Source organism: Mercurialis annua, linkage group LG7 (genome assembly GCF_937616625.2).
Source record: "Mercurialis annua linkage group LG7, ddMerAnnu1.2, whole genome shotgun sequence".
NCBI classification, from domain to species: domain Eukaryota; kingdom Viridiplantae; phylum Streptophyta; class Magnoliopsida; order Malpighiales; family Euphorbiaceae; genus Mercurialis; species Mercurialis annua.
The window spans coordinates 48,386,235-48,405,139 of NC_065576.1; the positions used below are offsets into that span (position 1 = coordinate 48,386,235).

General features: G+C 30.2%; 2 protein-coding genes across 3 annotated transcripts; one reads left to right on the forward strand and one right to left on the reverse strand.

Moving 5' to 3' along the window:
* Positions 1–2,159: 2,159 nt before the first annotated feature.
* LOC126655941 (E3 ubiquitin-protein ligase AIRP2-like) lies at positions 2,160–4,866 on the reverse strand. Of its 2 annotated transcripts, none has more exons than XM_050350350.1 (5): positions 4,508–4,866; positions 3,616–3,778; positions 3,474–3,540; positions 3,142–3,376; positions 2,160–2,837 (listed from the first exon to the last, which is right to left on the reverse strand). In XM_050350350.1, the coding sequence occupies exons 1-5, from the start codon at positions 4,597–4,599 to the stop codon at positions 2,630–2,632; spliced, it is 765 nt and encodes a 254-aa protein (XP_050206307.1). In that variant the 5' UTR covers positions 4,600–4,866; the 3' UTR covers positions 2,160–2,629. The 2 variants fall into 2 exon arrangements, with proteins under 2 accessions (XP_050206307.1, XP_050206310.1); XM_050350353.2 differs by having other exon boundaries at positions 3,616–3,773; positions 4,508–4,591.
* A 5,020-nt stretch (positions 4,867–9,886) lies between these two features.
* Positions 9,887–16,107, forward strand: LOC126655929 (probable LRR receptor-like serine/threonine-protein kinase At1g67720). Its single transcript, XM_050350312.2, has 15 exons — positions 9,887–10,051; positions 10,131–10,668; positions 11,134–11,645; positions 11,732–11,861; positions 11,968–12,039; positions 12,255–12,323; positions 12,418–12,489; positions 12,601–12,669; positions 12,994–13,166; positions 13,554–13,807; positions 14,323–14,449; positions 14,535–14,600; positions 14,871–15,057; positions 15,140–15,272; positions 15,595–16,107. The coding sequence occupies exons 1-15, from the start codon at positions 9,979–9,981 to the stop codon at positions 15,919–15,921; spliced, it is 2,802 nt and encodes a 933-aa protein (XP_050206269.1). The 5' UTR covers positions 9,887–9,978; the 3' UTR covers positions 15,922–16,107.
* The last annotated feature ends 2,798 nt before the right edge of the window (positions 16,108–18,905 follow it).

The following is an 18,905-nucleotide window of genomic DNA, read 5'->3' on the forward strand; positions in this document are numbered from 1 at the left end:
GGACTAAAATTCTCCTTCCATTTGTTCAATATTAAATATTAAATATGAGTAAATTTTAAAATTTCAAAAATTAATTATAATAAAATTGTTAAATATTACTACACATAAGTAGTATTTATTAATTGATTAATTCATATAATTTGTAAAATTTATTCCCATCAAACAAATCATATGGTAAATAGTATTAAGCATTGGGCAATTTGTTATTGGAATATTGCTTCCTTGAATGGGGTGTCTCTAGCTTGAACTTTAGCCCAAATTGTTCTTTCCATTTTTGGCACATTTTTCTTTCATATATTTAATACTAAATTAATATAATAATACAAGTAGTATAGTTAATTTTCAAATAAAAAGGAAGTTAAAAAACAAACTTAAAAAAATCTTTTAATAAAAAAATATTTTTCCGTACATATTAATTATATTTTAATTTTCTTTATATAAGTTGCTCTAATAATCAATAGATTGAAAAAAAATATGGAAATTTATTAATTATCAACATATAATATAGAACAAATTTAATTTCTCAAAAATAATTAATTTATGAAATTGCTAATTCGTTGATTTTTAAATAAAAAAAACCATATCGTTTAATATAAAAACACATGATATTTCAGATAAAAAAAATTAAATTTGCAAAATTACCAAAAAAAAATTGAAATTTAATATTTACAAGAATACCGTTTTTAATTTGGCTATTATACGTGTAATTTATGGGTGTCGGATTGCCACCAGATTTTATAGAGACTTGAATTTCACTTTGTTGAACATTTTGGTATTTTTCACTGGCCGCCAAATTTGCTGAAAATAAAAAAAAATCGTTAAGTATTACCCTTCAGGTGCTTGATTATTGATATTTAGCTGCCTATTCTTCCAAAAACAAAACTGTGGTTTTTACTTTTTACTATTTTTTTTAAAATGAAATAAAACTATCCTTCCACTTGCTTAAATTTTAATTACAAATGAATTAATATCATTAAATTTTCAAAAATCAATAAAATAAAATTCTAATTAAATTGTTAAATACATTTCACATAAATTTATTATTTATAGATATATTCATAAAATTTCTAAAATTTATTCCCACCACATAAAGCATATGGTAAATAATAATGTAATATATAAGCATTGATCAATTTGTTATTGGAATATTGCTTCCATTAATGGGGTGTCTCTAGTATGAACTTTAGTTCCAAATTGTTCTTTCCATTTTTGGCATATTTACAATTAAAAATAATTAATAAAATAATGCAAGCAATATAATTAATTTTCAAATAAAAAGGAATTATAAAGAAACATAACATAAAAGAGCTTTTAATAAAAAAGTACATAAAATTTACCTATTACTTATATTTTATTTTGCTTACAAATTTTCCTCTAATTTAATATGAAATTACTTTAATTTTTCAAAAATTATTAATTTATTAAATATTAAATATAAAAGGTTTGACTATATCATCTATAAAGCCTCTTGGGATCCATATCTGTGTTAAGCATAATTGGCCCAGCTCTTCTATTTTGTTCTGTTTCAAACTGGCAAACTAAAGCCTTGTCCATAAGCAAACTTAAACAAAAGGTTGCTGCAACTTGTGCATCACTTCAAATTCTCCACCATAATTAGTTTTTTTTTTTTTTTTTTTTACATGAGAACTTTCATTAAACCATAATGAAATCATAGTATAAGCAGTTTTTCTGAAATTTAATTTTTTTTGTTAAGCCATATCAGAAGGAGTTGCAGTTATTAAGAATGCATTTGTACTGATTTGATATAAAACGTGATGTTTAAGCAAGCATATGTAAACTGGTTATCCTTAGGGTTAATTGCAAATTAAATCACGAAATTTAGCATAATTACAATCACAATACGAATCTTAAAACCTGACAATGTCAATTACGAACTTTCATTTTTTGGCAAATTAAAACGCCGACCAATCATGTAATAAGAAAAGTGCTGACGTGGCTATATATTATAATATCCACGTATCCGTTTTTCTTAACTTGGTGTTCTATTTTGCCAAAAAAAAATTAGTGATTGATGTTGCCAAGTTTCAAAATTTCTATTATAATTGCAAATCAGCTAAAGTTCGTAATTTAACCTTTATCCTTATTATGTTACAGTCAAATGCAGCCATTGTTTCCTTAGTCCAACCAAACAAGAGATGTGACTAAATGAACCCTTTAATCATATAAAATAGCAACATTACAATGACACTTCAGTAGAGATAGTGTCGTAATTTAAGTATATCATAGAAATACATTTAATTCACAATATTCATCATTTAACATTAGACAGTAAGCAGAAACTCGATCACGCAAGTTTCCAGATAATTCCATTCCGACACTCGGGTTCAAAAAGCCGAGTTGAATGCCAATCATATATTATCTATCATCTTTCTTTCATTTACAGCACTCGCTTCCTGCGGGTGCTTAGTGTTTTCTTTTGTGCCAGCAACTCCGTGTCTCTGACGAGAATCGCCTGCTTATCATTAAGTTATTATATACAGCTAACATGAAACATCTGCTCAACCAGCCACATCGGATGGGATCGAGCACTATCGACATTATGCTCTATGTACAAACAACAATGGGTGGTTAGCGATAACTACGGTTGATTACATTCTTACTCTGTACGTCAGATCATGTAATCCAACAGAATGGCGTGAGTCTCGGGCATCAAAAGAGGCAGTTTCTCAATGTAAATGTAGAAACGCCTCAGGTTCTCTCTTGCAAGAGTAACCGTGTCGATTTTATCACTGTTGTTAATGAGAACCCATAAATCTAAAGAGTTAGTTCTCTTAAGGCTGCCTCGACAAAAAGGGCAGGACTGAGATCTCGTGTTCCTGTCAAAAATGCACATACATTTGAAAGAATACAAATCGGAATAGTAGCTGGTCATTACTTAGTATCTATGTTGCGCGACAACTAAGTTCAGGTTTCGGTGTCTCATTTTCATTCCAGAAATACTTTTGAAACTCCAAAACGCTACATTTATAACCTATTTTTATTTAAAAAAGTGTCGTTTTTCTATTTTTCACTTTGGTGATTCTCGTTTCAGCATATCCATCTCCGTGCTAGCTTAACATGCATATATACAAGTGTTTTTTTAACGAACATACCAAAGAAAGATTTTAGAAAAGAAGGTACCAGTCGCGAAAGCAGCTAATGCACAAGGAGTGCCCACAGTTAGGGAGGACCATCCTTGCGCTATCTTCCATACATATTCCACATTCATCATCTCTCTCGAATTCATGATCAGATCGCTTCCTCTTATCGTCCACTCTCTTTCTGCTCCATACTTCAGTCCCTTGGCTTTTACTAGGGTTATCTCCAAATTCAGTAAACTCTCCTTCAAGCAGTCTAAGTGAAGGATATATAGTAGCTGCAAGAATGGTACAACTGAATGCATTTAAAAACCAAGAAAAACGAATAAAGATCGCAAAAACAAGTTATTATGATAATTCTTTCGAGGAACAGACCGTAAAATTCTCTTAGAGTGGCCCTCCTATCCTTAGATGACAATGTTGGCATTCCATCAACATAAACCTGAATAACCGAGCTTATTTTTGGTTATAAGATGCAAATCCGGAGACGATTGTATATATCAACCATCAAACTGACCTTGTAGACAAGGATGTGAAGAAGGCCTAAATAACTAGGGAGTGCATCTGTACAACTATAATCCATCCATTCAACCAAAAATAGAATGAATGGGGCAAGAGGGCTATAAGATATTTTCATTTGCACGCGATCCCCGCCATAATCTCCCGGGATAGCAGCTGCCCTACAAATCCAACCCAGCACCCCACTTAAGAGATGAACACCTATGTAGCACAGAAACAGCAAAAGAGAAATACCAAAACGAAAAACGCGGAAATGACATTTTACAAGAATAGATTATAAAAATAGAGTTTCAACATTTTCAGAAATAGAAAGGAAACACCAAAATGTAGCACCCGAGAAGTTTCTGGTGGTTTCTGTACAACATAGATGAACACGTAAAGGGGCGGAACTACCCTAAGGCGAGGGTAGGCTCCAGCCCAGGCCGGGACCAAATTTTTTTAAAAAGTAAAGGCAATTTTTTTAAAAATATCAGTAAATTTGTAGTAAATTCAATGGAGGTTAAGTTCGGGCTGCAAAAAAATCCTGGTTCCGCCGGTGAACAAGTGCCACTGCCAGTTAACATTTCAACATAACAGCATCAAGAAAGCATAATTGAAGTCAACTATATAAAGAAACCAAAAATGCATATCGAAACTCACCAACTTTTCTATTGTTCCTTCAAATTTACACCTCATATTTTCAGAAATTTCCCAATTTTCAAACTTTACCAACTTTTTTTTATATTTTTGTTCATTACAAGTACAACTTTACCTACCACAAACTGGATAAATTACACATACCCAGATAACATAAACAGGAAAATAACAGAATTACTGCATCAAAGTTAATCAAAAACAAAACTTTTTCACAGAATTAAGACAAAAAAAACAGAGAAAAATGAAGAACTTACAGGGTATTAGCATGTTGTACATCAGCTTCAAGAACTTTAAGAGACTCTCTAAAGGATGATGAGTTATTACAATTTGGCTGTTTTTGCCACATTTATATGACTTTATTATATGTTATAGTTTTGATAACAAAATAGGAGACAATAGAGAGAATTATGAAAAGAAAAGGGCTAAATTGTAAAGATTTTACTTTTTTTGGGTTTTGTTTGAGAGAATGTTTAGAAAATAAAGATTGAAACTTTTTTTGTTTTGGTTAGGGAAAGATAAAAGTTTAGAAAGATGAAGCTTAGCTTGGTGTTGAACTCTTTTTTCTTGAATAGTTGAAGAAAAGAAAGGGATGCCTTGTTTTGTTTGCCTAATTCAGATGTTTATTTTACTTGTCTCAGCCTTCATCATTGTTAATTAGTAATTAAATTATTAAAAATAATACTTAAATATCTATTAGTGTGATCTAAAATGGCTGCTAATCTGTGTTTGCAATTATTTCATTGTTGACTTCTTTTATTTTATATTAGACCTATTCATGGATTTAGATACTCAGTCTGTCTGCATAGATCCGGATTTGGACATCAATTTTTTTGTCTAGCATCCAGTCCAAACCCGAATGAAACCCATTTTTTTATGAATGGTTTTAGACTTTTAATATTATAAAAAATCAATGTAGGCTCGTCTAAATCCGGCCCGAATCCGTAAAAATAATGTATTAGAGTCAGACCTAGATAGTATATATAAAGGCCGAACCGAATTCGGGCTGGGCTTGTGTTTGCCTTAATAAAAATCAAACCCGATTAAGCTCGTCCAGACCCGACCCATAAACAAATTTGCTTTGTATCCTCTTTCTTAATTACTTGGTTATTTTATTTTCGACTTAAGCAGTAAGCTTTTTTTTCAACTTGTAAAACTTGTAAATAATGGTTAATTAGTACATGTTTTAATTTTATTGTTAATTTAATTGTAAATTAGATTTTTTTTATCTATTTATCCCATTTGTATATTTGATTTCGTTGCATGTTGGATATTCCGATAATAATTATTAATGCTAAAATGCGAAACATCGATAAAAAAATCAAACTTATGACTAATTGATAATAAATTTAAAATATATGTTAATTCATTATCGCTTCCAAATTGGAAGGTAAATTTTTGCTTAAGTCTTTTATTATCCATTAATCATTTGTTATCCTACAACATTAAAAGTTAATTTAAAGAAGATATGGGCCAAGAACATGAAAAGCCCAAGTTTTGAAAGTCTTGGCAATTACACTTTACAAGCCACTCCAAAAAAGTATGAAATCATGAAAGGGGTGTGCGGACAATGTACAATTTTGCTTCTCGTTCACATGATATCATTTTACCTTCTGAATTTGACACTAAACATCAGAAAAGACATTATATTATACTTCTTTAATCCCTCCATATCACTGATATGCCGCTACCGACCAACGTCTCCGGAAAAAAATTACGGCAGCCACGGTGAAGAGCAGACCTATCTGGGTCTACTCCTCCTTATATAGATGGGTTTGCTCCTCTTCACCGGTGAAGAATGGGTTTGCTCTTCAGTGGTGGCTGCCATAACTTTTATCCGGTGGCAGTGGTCGGTATTGGCGGTCAGAATGGAACGGTTTTGGATGAGAATGGAGGGGTGAATTGATCTGGTTTTACATAACTTAGGGGAGGGGATGGTTATACCCACTCTCTTTGAAAGTTTTGATACGATTTACCAAGTTGTAAATCTGTTTGGTCTAGAAGTCTCCAAAATGACTTTTTTGATATTCCGTGCCAAATTCATGGGGTGAAATGATTCTCTGTTATGACATCCTCTAATATCAGTGCCGCATTAAGGTTAGACTAATGTTAAGAATGCAATATTTGACATAAATTCCACTTTCTGCTAAAAAATGACCAACAAATAATCAATTCACCTCCTTAATTTAGCACGTAATAGTTTTATTAATCCTCATTAATCCTAATAATTTAATTCTTACTAAAACTTAGTTTTTAACTCCAAATGCCATTTGCTGCCTCTACTGTTCATTGTCCGTTGTAACGTTGTTCGTCTAGAGGCTATGTGGTGGATAAAATGAGCATCATCGTTTCTTGTCCTTAAACCAAGCAGACAATTTTTTAATCTAGAGGCTATGTGGTGGATAAAATGATGGAATTAAGGACGACGAGGCAACGACTGGGGTTGGGAGCAGTGAGGCGGCAACTGGATTGAGAACGATGACAGCCATAATTGAATAGAAAAGTGTGGTGGTGATGGATGAAGAAGAAGAGATGCGACACTGACCAATAAAAAAGAAAATGAAAAAAAAAACCGTAAAAAAATCTCTATATTTTTTATTTAAAATTATACGATATTTTAATTTTTAAATATTGAAAATTAATAGTAAATGCTAATTTAAAAAGTCAAATAAATTTAAAGATTATTTAAAAAAATTCTCCATTTCTTAATGGAGCGTGTATATCGCGTATGGAAGTGCGATTGGAGGAGAAGATTTTTTGATTGAGTTTTCTAACAATATACTTCGTATCAAATTGGGAGGATGAATTTATCTTTTGTTCAAAAAATAACATACAATTGTTATTTTTTATGAGCTGAAACCATGATTTTATCTAGAAATTGGCAAGTTTTTGTATAATGTTCTATTAATTAGTTCATTTTTTTGAATCTATTTAATTAATTCATGATAAATCAATTAGCATTGAAATGGGGGACCATACTGATCTTGATTGAGAAAAGCATCATCAACAAATACTATCTCTATCTCATAATATTTGACAATATAATATTCAGCGCGGCGGATCAAGGATTTTTTTTCAGCCAGGGCTATTTGACATGCAATTTTAAAAGAGAAAAAAATTGAAAAATTGTTAGAGGTAAAAAATTAGAGGTTAGGATATTATTATGCAAATTGTTAAACTAAATTATTTTTTATCGATAAACTATATAAAAAAAATTACCCAAAATTTATACACTAAATAATTTGAAAGAATAAATTTAGGAAATTATTAGAATCACTAATTATTATTTGAAGATTTTACTTTAAGTTTAAAAAATTGGAAATTAAAATATTTAGATTTTGAAATTTAACAAATTGTGAAAATAATGAATAAATTTTGAGATTTTTAAAAATTAACTAAACTAAAAATTTGCTAACAAATGAGAATTAGAAAAGTTTTGGAAAATTAAGAGAAAGTTATAAAAATAATCGGGAGATTCTAACCTAGACCCGGTTCATGTGAAATTCATGGATCATCAAATAAAACAGTAGTTGATTTTAACAAACATGGGCCATTTTATGTAGATGAGAGGCTGAGATTGTTTTAACAAAAGTTTGGTCCTTAATACTTTAAAAAGGGAATGCAGATTGAAACATGGATTGTGTTCCTTCTCAGCCCGGGCTAAAATGGAAAGACGTATTTTACAGTGCAGTAGTAGTGAACCATTGATCTCCGACCGGACCTCATCTAACTCTTTGATTCTCCAGCAGCAGCCCTGGCTGAAGCCTACCCTAGCCTAAGGGCAGATCCGCCCCTGATAATATTTACCACACAATATTCAAAATAATTTTAATTTTATATACAATATTCAATATATAAAATAATATACTCCCTCTAATCCAATATTTTTGTAAAATTCTATATGATTGTTTTAAAAAATTTAATAAATTATATATATATATATATATATATATGTGTGTGTGTGTGTGTGTGTGTGTGTGTGTGTGTGTACATCCCATTTTTCTAAAAATAAAATGTGAATTAAAATAATTAAAAAGATAACTTTTAAATAAAAAATATTTCATAAATGAACATATCATTAAAATAGAACACCTAATATATCAATTGGAGAACTATTTAAGATAATTATTTAACAGGGTAAAAATAAAAAATGCACTGAAAACATATAATAGCAAAGCCAAGACAAGTTGATCCATAGGGACATAAAAGTAGATTTTGTGTTTTGTAAAGCAAAAGTAAATTAAAGTAATGTATAATTAAGTAGTGTTTTAGTGATAATGCTGTCTCTTTCTCCTTCTTTACTGAATACTGATGCTTTTTGCATGGCCAATGTTTCTTTCTTAATCCCCTAATTATTTTATCCCTATATCATGTGCTTCATTTCTTCTCAATTTAATAATCTATTTATAGCAAAAGTAACTTTTTTAATTCAAAATTAACATTTAAAAAAAAACAAATAATTATGGAGTTTTACTTATTTAACAGAATTATAAAATTTAACTTTGTTCATGATAATACTCATGTAAGACTTGTAAGCTTTAAAAATTACTTTTCATACTATAAATGTGAGTCTTGATATTGTAACAAATTAGATGATATTGATTTTGCTAGAAAGGTCATACATTAGTGATGAATGGAGTGTTTATTGTAAATTGTACATTAATTTATCTTAAAATCCATTTATAAATTCGATTAATAAATATTTAATATTAAGTGAAAAATCAGGAATGTAAGATGTTAGGAATGAATTCAAGTAAAACTATAACAATAAAGGTCTCAGCATATTTAGCTCATAGTTGGTTTATAGATTGGGAGAGATTGATCAGAACTGATTAAAAAATTGAAATAATTTTTTAAAAGGATTATTTATTGAATTTTAGGATAATAGACACTAGAAATAAGTATCCAAACTATAGCTATATTTCATTTTAGTGACTAAACTTTAATTTCTCATTTAGATTACTAAACTTTGATGTCTTTTTTTCATTTGATTACTAAACTTTAATTACAATTAAATGGGAGGTTTACCGGCAGAAAATACACATGCTAGCCTAATTTTACTTTTTTTGCATAAAAAAATGACATGCATGCATAATTTGACCGAAAAACTCCTCATTGAATTGAAATTATGCCGAAATGACAAATTTTAGAAAAATACAAGCATAAAACAATTTTCAAATATCGTGCTTAAATTGCTAAAAAATATAAAAGATTGAGCTTTTATTTACAAATAAGAAAAAAATTTGTTATGAACTGGTCCACTCCATAGTTTGTTTTGCTAAGCTGCTTCATTTTCTGCTTTTGGACAAAAAGATAAACAACTTATAAAGTTGATATTCTCTTCTCACTTTATATCTAGGTTTTCTAGTGTCATGCATACACCTCTTTTCCAAAAGAAATAAAGTAAAATTACATGAAAATCTTTTATTTTCTTTGGGAAAAAGCAGATTCCAAATTTAAATTAAAAAAATATGCAACCTGTGAATGAACATTGCACAAACTAATCCATCAATTAAAAAAACAAAACCAAAATATTAAAAATTTAAAAGCAAAAGAGTATTTAAAGTGAAAAAGCAAGTAGTATAGTGGATATTTTTAGATGCTGAATTTGACATATAGTAGCAAAATTCTGTTTTTATCATCAATCAAATGAAAATACATACAAAACTATACAACAAATAATTTCATATATATATCAAAAAGATTAATTTGTCAATCTTGTTCTTGAATGGCTTTAAATTCTCATTTGTTTCTTCTTATTTTTCTTTTCTTTGGTTCTTCTGTTGTGTGTCAAGTTACAGGTATGTGATTCTTGATTTTCTTTTTATTCTGTTCTTGATTAAGTTGCTCAAATATGTTATGTTCTGTCCATATATGCAGAATTTATTAGTATAGACTGTGGAAGTACAAGTAATTATACCGATCCAAAAACCGGGCTAGAATGGATTTCGGATATTGGTATGATGAGCAATGGAAAATCAGTAGAAGTAAAGGATCCAAATGCAAACTCTATACAATATCGACAACGACGAGACTTTCCGATAGATAGCAACAAGTATTGCTACAATCTTTCGACGAAAGAGAGAAGGCGGTACATTGTTCGTGCAACATTTCAATATGGTAGCTTGGAAAATGAAGATTCATTTCCAAAATTTGATCTTTACTTGGATGCAACTAAGTGGTCAACTGTGACAGTATTGGAAGGATCAAGAGTTTATGTTAAAGAAATGATCATTAGGGCTCCTTCGAGCTCTATCGATGTTTGCGTGTGTTGCGCTACGACTGGCTATCCATTTATGTCTACTCTCGAGCTTAGACCTCTCAATCTTTCTATGTATGCAACTGATTATGAAGGTAGTTTCTTCTTGAAGTTAGCTGCTAGAGTCAATTTTGGTGCACCGGATGAAAATGAAATAAGGTAAGCTCGTATAAATGAAATTCGTAGATTGATGCTACTCTATGTTGCACGGAAACTTTTCGAGTCCTAGTTTTGATATTTTGTTCTAAAACTACGAAACTCTATATTTATAAATTAGGTTATTTGCAAATAGAAGTCCAATATTGCATCTTTTTAGCGATGTAAGCATGACATTTGAAATTGGCCTCACGTCATATTATCTAGTGTCGTTTCATTCATTAAAAACTGGTACAAAAGACATTTGGTTAAACAAGAATGCTTTGGGTCAAAAAGTGTAAAAAATATGAAAGGTGAGGCGGGGATGCCAATTTTCATATGACGAGCTTCAATCGCTAATAAGATGAAAGATTGGGGTTTTAATAGAAAATACCCCTATAACTTATTCTTGTAAAATGGTTCCCGTTTCGGCATTTTCTATTTCAGCGTTTTTGTTTCCGTGCTGCATAGATGATATTATTTTTGCAGGTACCCGGATGACCCCTACGACAGAATTTGGGATTCAGATTTAGTAAAGAGACAAAATTTTCTAGTAGGGGTGGCTTCGGGAACAGTTAGAATCAATACCTCAGAGAATATAGATATTCAGACAAGAGAATACCCTCCTGTCAAAGTTATGCAAACAGCTGTTGTTGGCACGGAAGGAATGCTTAGCTACAGACTGAACCTCGAAGATTTTCCTGCGAATGCTCGCGCTTATGCGTATTTTGCAGAAATCGAAGAGTTAGAATCAAACGAGACTAGAAAATTTAAACTGGCAACACCATACATCTATGACTATAGCAATGCAGTTGTAAACATTGCAGAAAATGCAAATGGGAGTCACAGACTGTATGAGCCAAGTTATATGAATGTGACTTTGGATTTCGTTATGTCGTTTTCGTTTGTTAAAACCCGTGACTCTACTCGAGGACCGCTATTAAATGCAATCGAGATTAGTAAGTATCTGAAGATTGAGACGAAGACTAATATCCAAGATGGTAAGATCATGAGCTTCTATAAAACATGTATGTGAAAGAATGTACTTGCATATGAATAACTATGGATTCAACTGTACTATTGGCAGTGAGTGTTCTGAATTTCTTTCGTTCCATGTCCACCGGAGATTCTTCGATGAACGGAGGTGATCCTTGCGTCCCAGTAGAGTGGAATTGGGTGAATTGCAGCTTTAAATCTTCACCAAGAATCACAAAAATGTTAGTTCTATTTATTTAGTTATTAACATTTCAAGCCATTTTAATAAAAATCTTGATTGATTTTTGAAAAAGTACTATAATTGAATTGAACTAATCTGATAAATAGTGCATTGTCAAGAAAGAATTTGGAAGGGGAGATTCCACCAGAGATTAATAACATGGAGGAATTATCAGAGCTGTAAGTATATCTATGCTTATACTATTTGATGCACGGAAACTTGTGGATTTTAAGTTTCGGTCCTAAAATGCTTATAAAACTCCGAAACTTTACATTTATAACTTATTCTTATAAAAATATAATTCCTCTGTTGTCCATTTCAGCGTTTCTGTTTTCGTGTAGCATAGTTTATACTTGTTGATCCATATCGATCATGTTCCGTTACAATTTCTTAGGTGGTTGAACGATAACTTCCTGACAGGACAGCTACCAGATATAAGCAATCTAATTAATTTGAAAATTGTGTAAGTTCTATACTTAATAATGCTGTATTTTTTCTTTCTTACAACAAAAAGTAACCGACTGACCTGTTTTCTGCTATGTTAAATGCGAATGCAGGCATCTCGAGAACAATAAACTGTCTGGTTCATTACCTAAGTACCTTGGTAATCTGCCAAACTTACAGGAACTGTAAGTACCACTTCGGTTTTAATTCTTAGACGAAAAACAGATTTGCAGTTCGTACTTTATCGAATATCTGATCATATACCAAAAATAAGTCTGCCTAAACAACTGTGACAGGTATATACAGAACAACTCCTTCACTGGGAAATTACCACCAGCATTGCTAACTGGGAAAGTAAAAATTAAGTGAGTATGTTCCTATGTTACATCTTCATCTACAATACAAACTTTGCATAAAAACTTGTCTGAGTGCTATTTTTTGACGACATTCGTTTCTATTTCCGAAAATGCTTCTAAAACTCCAAAATTTTATATTTGTAGCCTATATTGCACAAAGACGTGTCACGTCCTATGTTTCAGCATTCCATTTCCTTCTCCGGAAATGCTTTTGACACTCCGAAACTTTAAATTTATAATATATTTCTTGTAAAAAGTATTATTTCATCGTTTTTAGTTTTGTCATTCCGATATAATGGTATGAGACAAACGATCTATATGCTTATGTTGCAGCTACGGGGATAATCCGGGACTACATAAAGAGGTACCTAAAAAGATGCATTTCAAGTTGATTCTCGGAACCTCAATTGGCATACTTGCAATCCTATTACTTCTTCTGTTCGGAACTTTAGTATATCTTCATAGAGTTAAAAAGAAGACTAATCATCAGAAAATCAATGACAAAGGTACTTATAACTTGATTTTGTTAGGATTAATGTTAATTAAATTAATAAACTATACATGTTTTTTCAATTTAATCACGAATCTTGAAATGTATCAATTGTATGCAGTAAGTTATATTTTGTCTTAATTCGATACACGAGGTCATAATATGTTGACGTGACTGCCAAAAATGACTTCCACCTTAGTAAATTCACGTCAATGAGTGGATGTCACGTCAGCATATGTATTGAATTGAGAAAAAATGCAACTTCCTGTTTATAAATGACTAAAAGTTCGTAATCAAATTAAAAAAAAAAAATATAGTGTATAAATTTATTTAAAATTACCCCTTCTTTTTACTTATTTTGCAGTGTACTCTGCAGTTTCCTTACATACATTATGTTGTGCAGGAAATTCTATGCGTTCTAGTACGAAACCTTCGACTGGTAATTCGATGGCTCGGGGTTGGCATCTGATGGATGAAAGTGTTTCGTACTATATTACATTTTCCGAGCTTGAAGAAGCTACTAATAGCTTTTCCAAGAAAATTGGGAGAGGAAGTTTTGGGAGTGTTTTTTATGGACAAATGAAAGATGGGAAAGAAATTGCTGTCAAAATAATGGCCGATTCATGTACTCATTTAACACAACAGTTTGTGACTGAGGTAAATGTCTTATTCATATGAACAACTACATATACTCGAGCTAACTCGCGACCTACCCGGGATTGGATTGAGTTGAAAAACATTCAACATTAACTGTTTAATGTTTGAGTCGAGCTCGAGTTTGAGCTGCTCGAGTCAGCTGTTGAGTTAATTCGAGCAGCAAGACACTAGGTTACACAAGCTCTTGAGTCTAATCAAGATTTAGTTAATCTACTTTATTTTTTTTATACTACTATATATTTATAAAGAATGATTAACTGTAAATTAAATCACAATCTTTAGCGTGCTGTGATTATAATATGAACTTTCAATTTTGAAAATATTAGACACAAACCATTGATTTTATATAAAGTAGAACACTGAATAATTTTTTTAATAGAAAATGCCGACGTGGACACCAGAAAATCCTTTGTTCTAGCATCCACACCAACATTTTTTTATCGGAAAATTATTCAGTGTTCTGAATTGGAAAAAAAAAAATAGTCCGTGTATGACATTACTAAGATCTCCTGCAGGTTTCCCTGTTGTCGAGAATTCATCACAGAAACTTGGTTCCATTAATCGGATTCTGCGAAGAAGAAGACCGACGCATTCTTGTTTACGAATATATGCATAACGGAACTTTACGAGATCACATTCATGGTCTGCATAAATTAATCTCTCTCAAATTTGTTTTCTATTGATGTTATCATTTTTAATTGAAATCAAATTTTGTGATCTCTATTAGGATTAGACAACAAGAAACGATTGGATTGGCTAGCTCGACTACAAATTGCTGAAGATGCCGCGAAAGGTTAGAACTTAAACACCACGTGACAAAATCTAGCTGCCATATAAATATTTTGGCCGAAAAACCTTAAATAAAGTATGATAACCAAAAATAAAATTTAAAGTTAGGTAAATAAAAAAAATAAAACAAAAATTTAAGTACCCTCAAGATCAATTACCCATTAATTTTCCCTTGAACATAGACGCAATTGCTAGTTAACACAAAAATTAATTTTTATGTATCAATTAGACCAAATGTGTCAATTTTCAGAACATGAGTTTAGATGTTTTGCAGGACTTGAATATCTGCATACTGGATGCAACCCCAGTATCATACACCGTGACGTAAAAACAAGCAACATTCTTCTAGACATCAATATGAGAGCAAAAGTTTCGGATTTCGGGCTCTCGAGACAAACTGAAGACGATCTGACTCACATTTCAAGCGTAGCGCGAGGAACAGTCGGTTATTTGGATCCTGAGTAAGCTAAATTTGTCAGGTTTTTGCATACTTAATTACTTGTTAATTTCTTGTTGTATGTGATTGACAAATCGATATAACAGGTACTATGCTAATCAGCAGTTGACTGAAAAAAGCGATGTCTACAGTTTCGGAGTTGTTCTTCTCGAATTGATCTCCGGTAAAAGGCCGGTATCAGCAGAGGATTTTGGAGCTGAATTGAACATTGTGCATTGGGTGTGTATGCTTGAAGTTTCCATTTTTTTAAAAGCATCCCGTCATTTAGCTTATCAACATAGTTCAATATAAAGATAATCAAGTCGAGTCGAGTTTGATTCTCAATTATTTTTACCGAGGTCGAACTTGAACTTCTAAATAAAACTCAATTGAATTTGAATCGAGTTAGAAAATTTGAATTGTAAATCAAGTCAAACTAGATCTTGACTGTGCTTTAACCTGACTCAACTCGATTACACCCTCTAGAACGAGTATTTTTCATCCAGATATACTAAATGTTGTTATCATCACGGACTAATCGACATGATATGTTATCTTGTAGGCAAGGGCATTGATTCGAAAAGGCGATGTAATAAGCATTGTGGACGAATTTGTGATCGGAAACGCGAAAATAGAATCGATTTGGAGAGTAGCTGAAGTAGCGATTCAATGTGTCGAACAACGAGCAACTTCTAGGCCAAGAATGCACGAAGTGATAATGGCAATACAAGAAGCTATCAAGATTGAAAAAGTAACCGAAGGAACCGAAAAACTTAGCGGTAGCAGCAGCTCCAAAGGACAATCTTCAAGAAAAACTTTACTCACAAGCTTTCTTGATATTCAGAGTCCTGATTTATCTAATGGTTCCTTAGCCCCAGCTCCCAGATAATCAATTTTCCACTACCTGAATAATTTTAATTAGCAGAATCACCCTTGTTGATCTTGTTGATTTCCATTTTTTTTATATAATTTCTTATTGGTACATCAAGAATTTTGGGGAATATGTTGGGATTTAAACTATGACGTTACATGATGTATACATGAATGTAATCAATTTAGATTTTTTTGTTATTAAGAGACGGACCGATTCATTCAATTAATTTGACTGCACGCTTCTCTTAAAAATTATAAATATAATTTAACCGCGTTGAACTGAAGAAAAAGAAATCTCTATAAATAGGTAAATCAATAAACTGGTTGAACCATAAAAACCGATTGATTTTTATAAATTTAATTATAACTTATTTTTTAGAATACTAGTTTTGCATTACGTGCTACGCACGTGGCTCGTAATGTGACTCCTCAATTTATATATTAATTAAATTCAGTATAATTATGTCAATTTATTTTATTTATAATCAATGTAAATTAGTTAATTTTTATTATAAATAAATATAATACCTCAATTTATCTAATTAAACTTCAACAAATTAGTGATTGAATATTTAGGTGTTTGAGTGCAAATACTTCATTTTTGTAAATTATGCACTAAAACTCCTCAAAAAAGACAAATATTCTTCATGTGACTCGTAACGTGATTTGTTAATTTATAATTTATTATAATTACACTCATATAACTCATTAATTTATATATTAACGAAATCTATTATAATTATATTAATATGTTGTATTTATAATTAATATTAAATTAGTTAGAGTTTTATTAGATTAAGAAATATCTTATGAGTCGAGTTATATTTATTATATTAATTACAATAATTTTTTATTGTATTAAATTAGGTTGAGTATTTATTGAATTAGAAAATATTTTATGAGTTGGATTATAAGTCTATGACTATTAATTAAAGTAGTCGATTTTTTTTTAAATTCATTAATTATATTATTATATTAGAAGTATTTAACTATGTTAGTGTTATAGATCAATTTCATAAGGTCCAATAATACATTTTTATTTCTTTGTTTTGGTTTGTAAAAGATAAAATAATATCAACAAAAAACTTTCCGATTCTTAACCCATTCAACCCAAAATAATAAATTAAATCAAAATAATTTCGATGAGGTCAGAAGTAAATTAAAATTGATTACGTTAAAATAAATCGTCCATAAAAAAACAAAGTAGATATGATGTATTAATTTTGATATTTACTGTATTTGGTGGAGATTCAAATGTGGTCAAATAAATTGAGAGCAGGTGCTACTGAAATAATGAATTAGTAATAAAATAGGAAAATAAGATGAAAGCTGAAAAATAGGAGCAAGTTTTTGTACCACCACGGTGAAGCACACTCACAAAATATTACTTCAAACTGAATTAGCAAATTAACAATAACGTACATAATTTTTAAATTAATTATATTACAATAATCAAATGCGGCTGAACTTAAAAACATTACCATAATTTTGAATAGTAGTCTTTATATATTCGGTCTCCATACCAAATAGTAGTAAATGTTTTACTTATTGGAATAGAATTCTATAAACTTTATAATAGCTTACTCTTTCAGAAACAAAAATCAAATATCTTAATTTCCTTATGAATGCTAAGTTTAATACTTTCCTTAATACAATAGAATTCTATATAAATCAAACAATTATTTTTATTTTATATTTAGCTATATATAATTTGTATACTATAAAACCTTTAATTATATAATCAATTAATAAGGGCTTTTTAGTAAAAGTGTATGTCCCCCCTCCCCTATCCGTGCTTTTATATATAGTGTAGATAAAAGTTCATATTTAAAATTTAATTCTATTTTTCTATTATTCTAAGAGGATCTTATAAATATGTATATATTTTAATTTTATTCAAACAGTTGATTAGATTAGTTGGACCGTGAACTACTGAATACACAAAATCGTTATCGGTTTAATGTTTAAAATATTAATTAGAATATAAAAAAGTCAAAATTTAAATAATATGTTTCCACTAATAAACTATATTTGCGGATATGAAGTAGATGGTGTTTGAATTAATTTATTTAATTAGGAAAAATGTTTCATAAATTATCAATTTGTACCATTTTATTTTCCTTATGCGTAAATTATGTGTGAAAAGCTTTCAAGATAAAACTAGTAAATTCTGATATGTTAAAATCTGGTTTTCGCATTTAGGCCACTACCTCATTTGAAAAAATAATACTCCCTCCATTTTAAAATAGCTGTCGTTTTAGCCATTTTCACATAAATTAAGAAAGCAATAAAAATATCAAAATTTGTATGTATTTTTACTAAATTAACCCTTCTTAAAACTTGTTAATATTAATTACTATGATTCTTTATTTGTATTTTTATATTATTTCAATGAATAAATGAAGGATATATGTGGAAAAATATCAATAAATGCTTTTTTGGTATTCTAAAATGACAAGTATTATGAAACAAATTTTTTCCTCTAAAGCGACAAATATTTCAAAACGGATGGAGTAATAATTAAAATTAAAAGTATGAATATGTAGTCATTAAAATTGAAAAGAAAGAAAGAGTAATTTGGATACCCAAATCAATTACCCCATAATCATATACCTAAAACTTTGATCTTACCAATTTATTTATTTGAAATCAAGTGGTCCTTATTTAAGCGGAAGTCAACATGGGCTTCCTATTTTTGTTGTTAATCTAGATGATAAGAATTATTTGATGGCTAAATTCATTTAAGACCTTTGTATTATATTATTTTTATTTAAAAAACTCTTATATTATTTTTTATTATTCTGGTCCCTCTATTTATATAGTAATTTTTAATTTTCATATCTTTTTTAGTTTTTTCCAGTCTCTCTACCAGCAATTTTTTTGTTTCTCCAGTCCTTTAAAAAGACCTGAAAATCAGAATTTTGACAAATACAGGGATCCAAATGTAAACAACTTTGAGATATGGCCCTTTCAAATAAAACTGATAAAATAGAGGGGTCT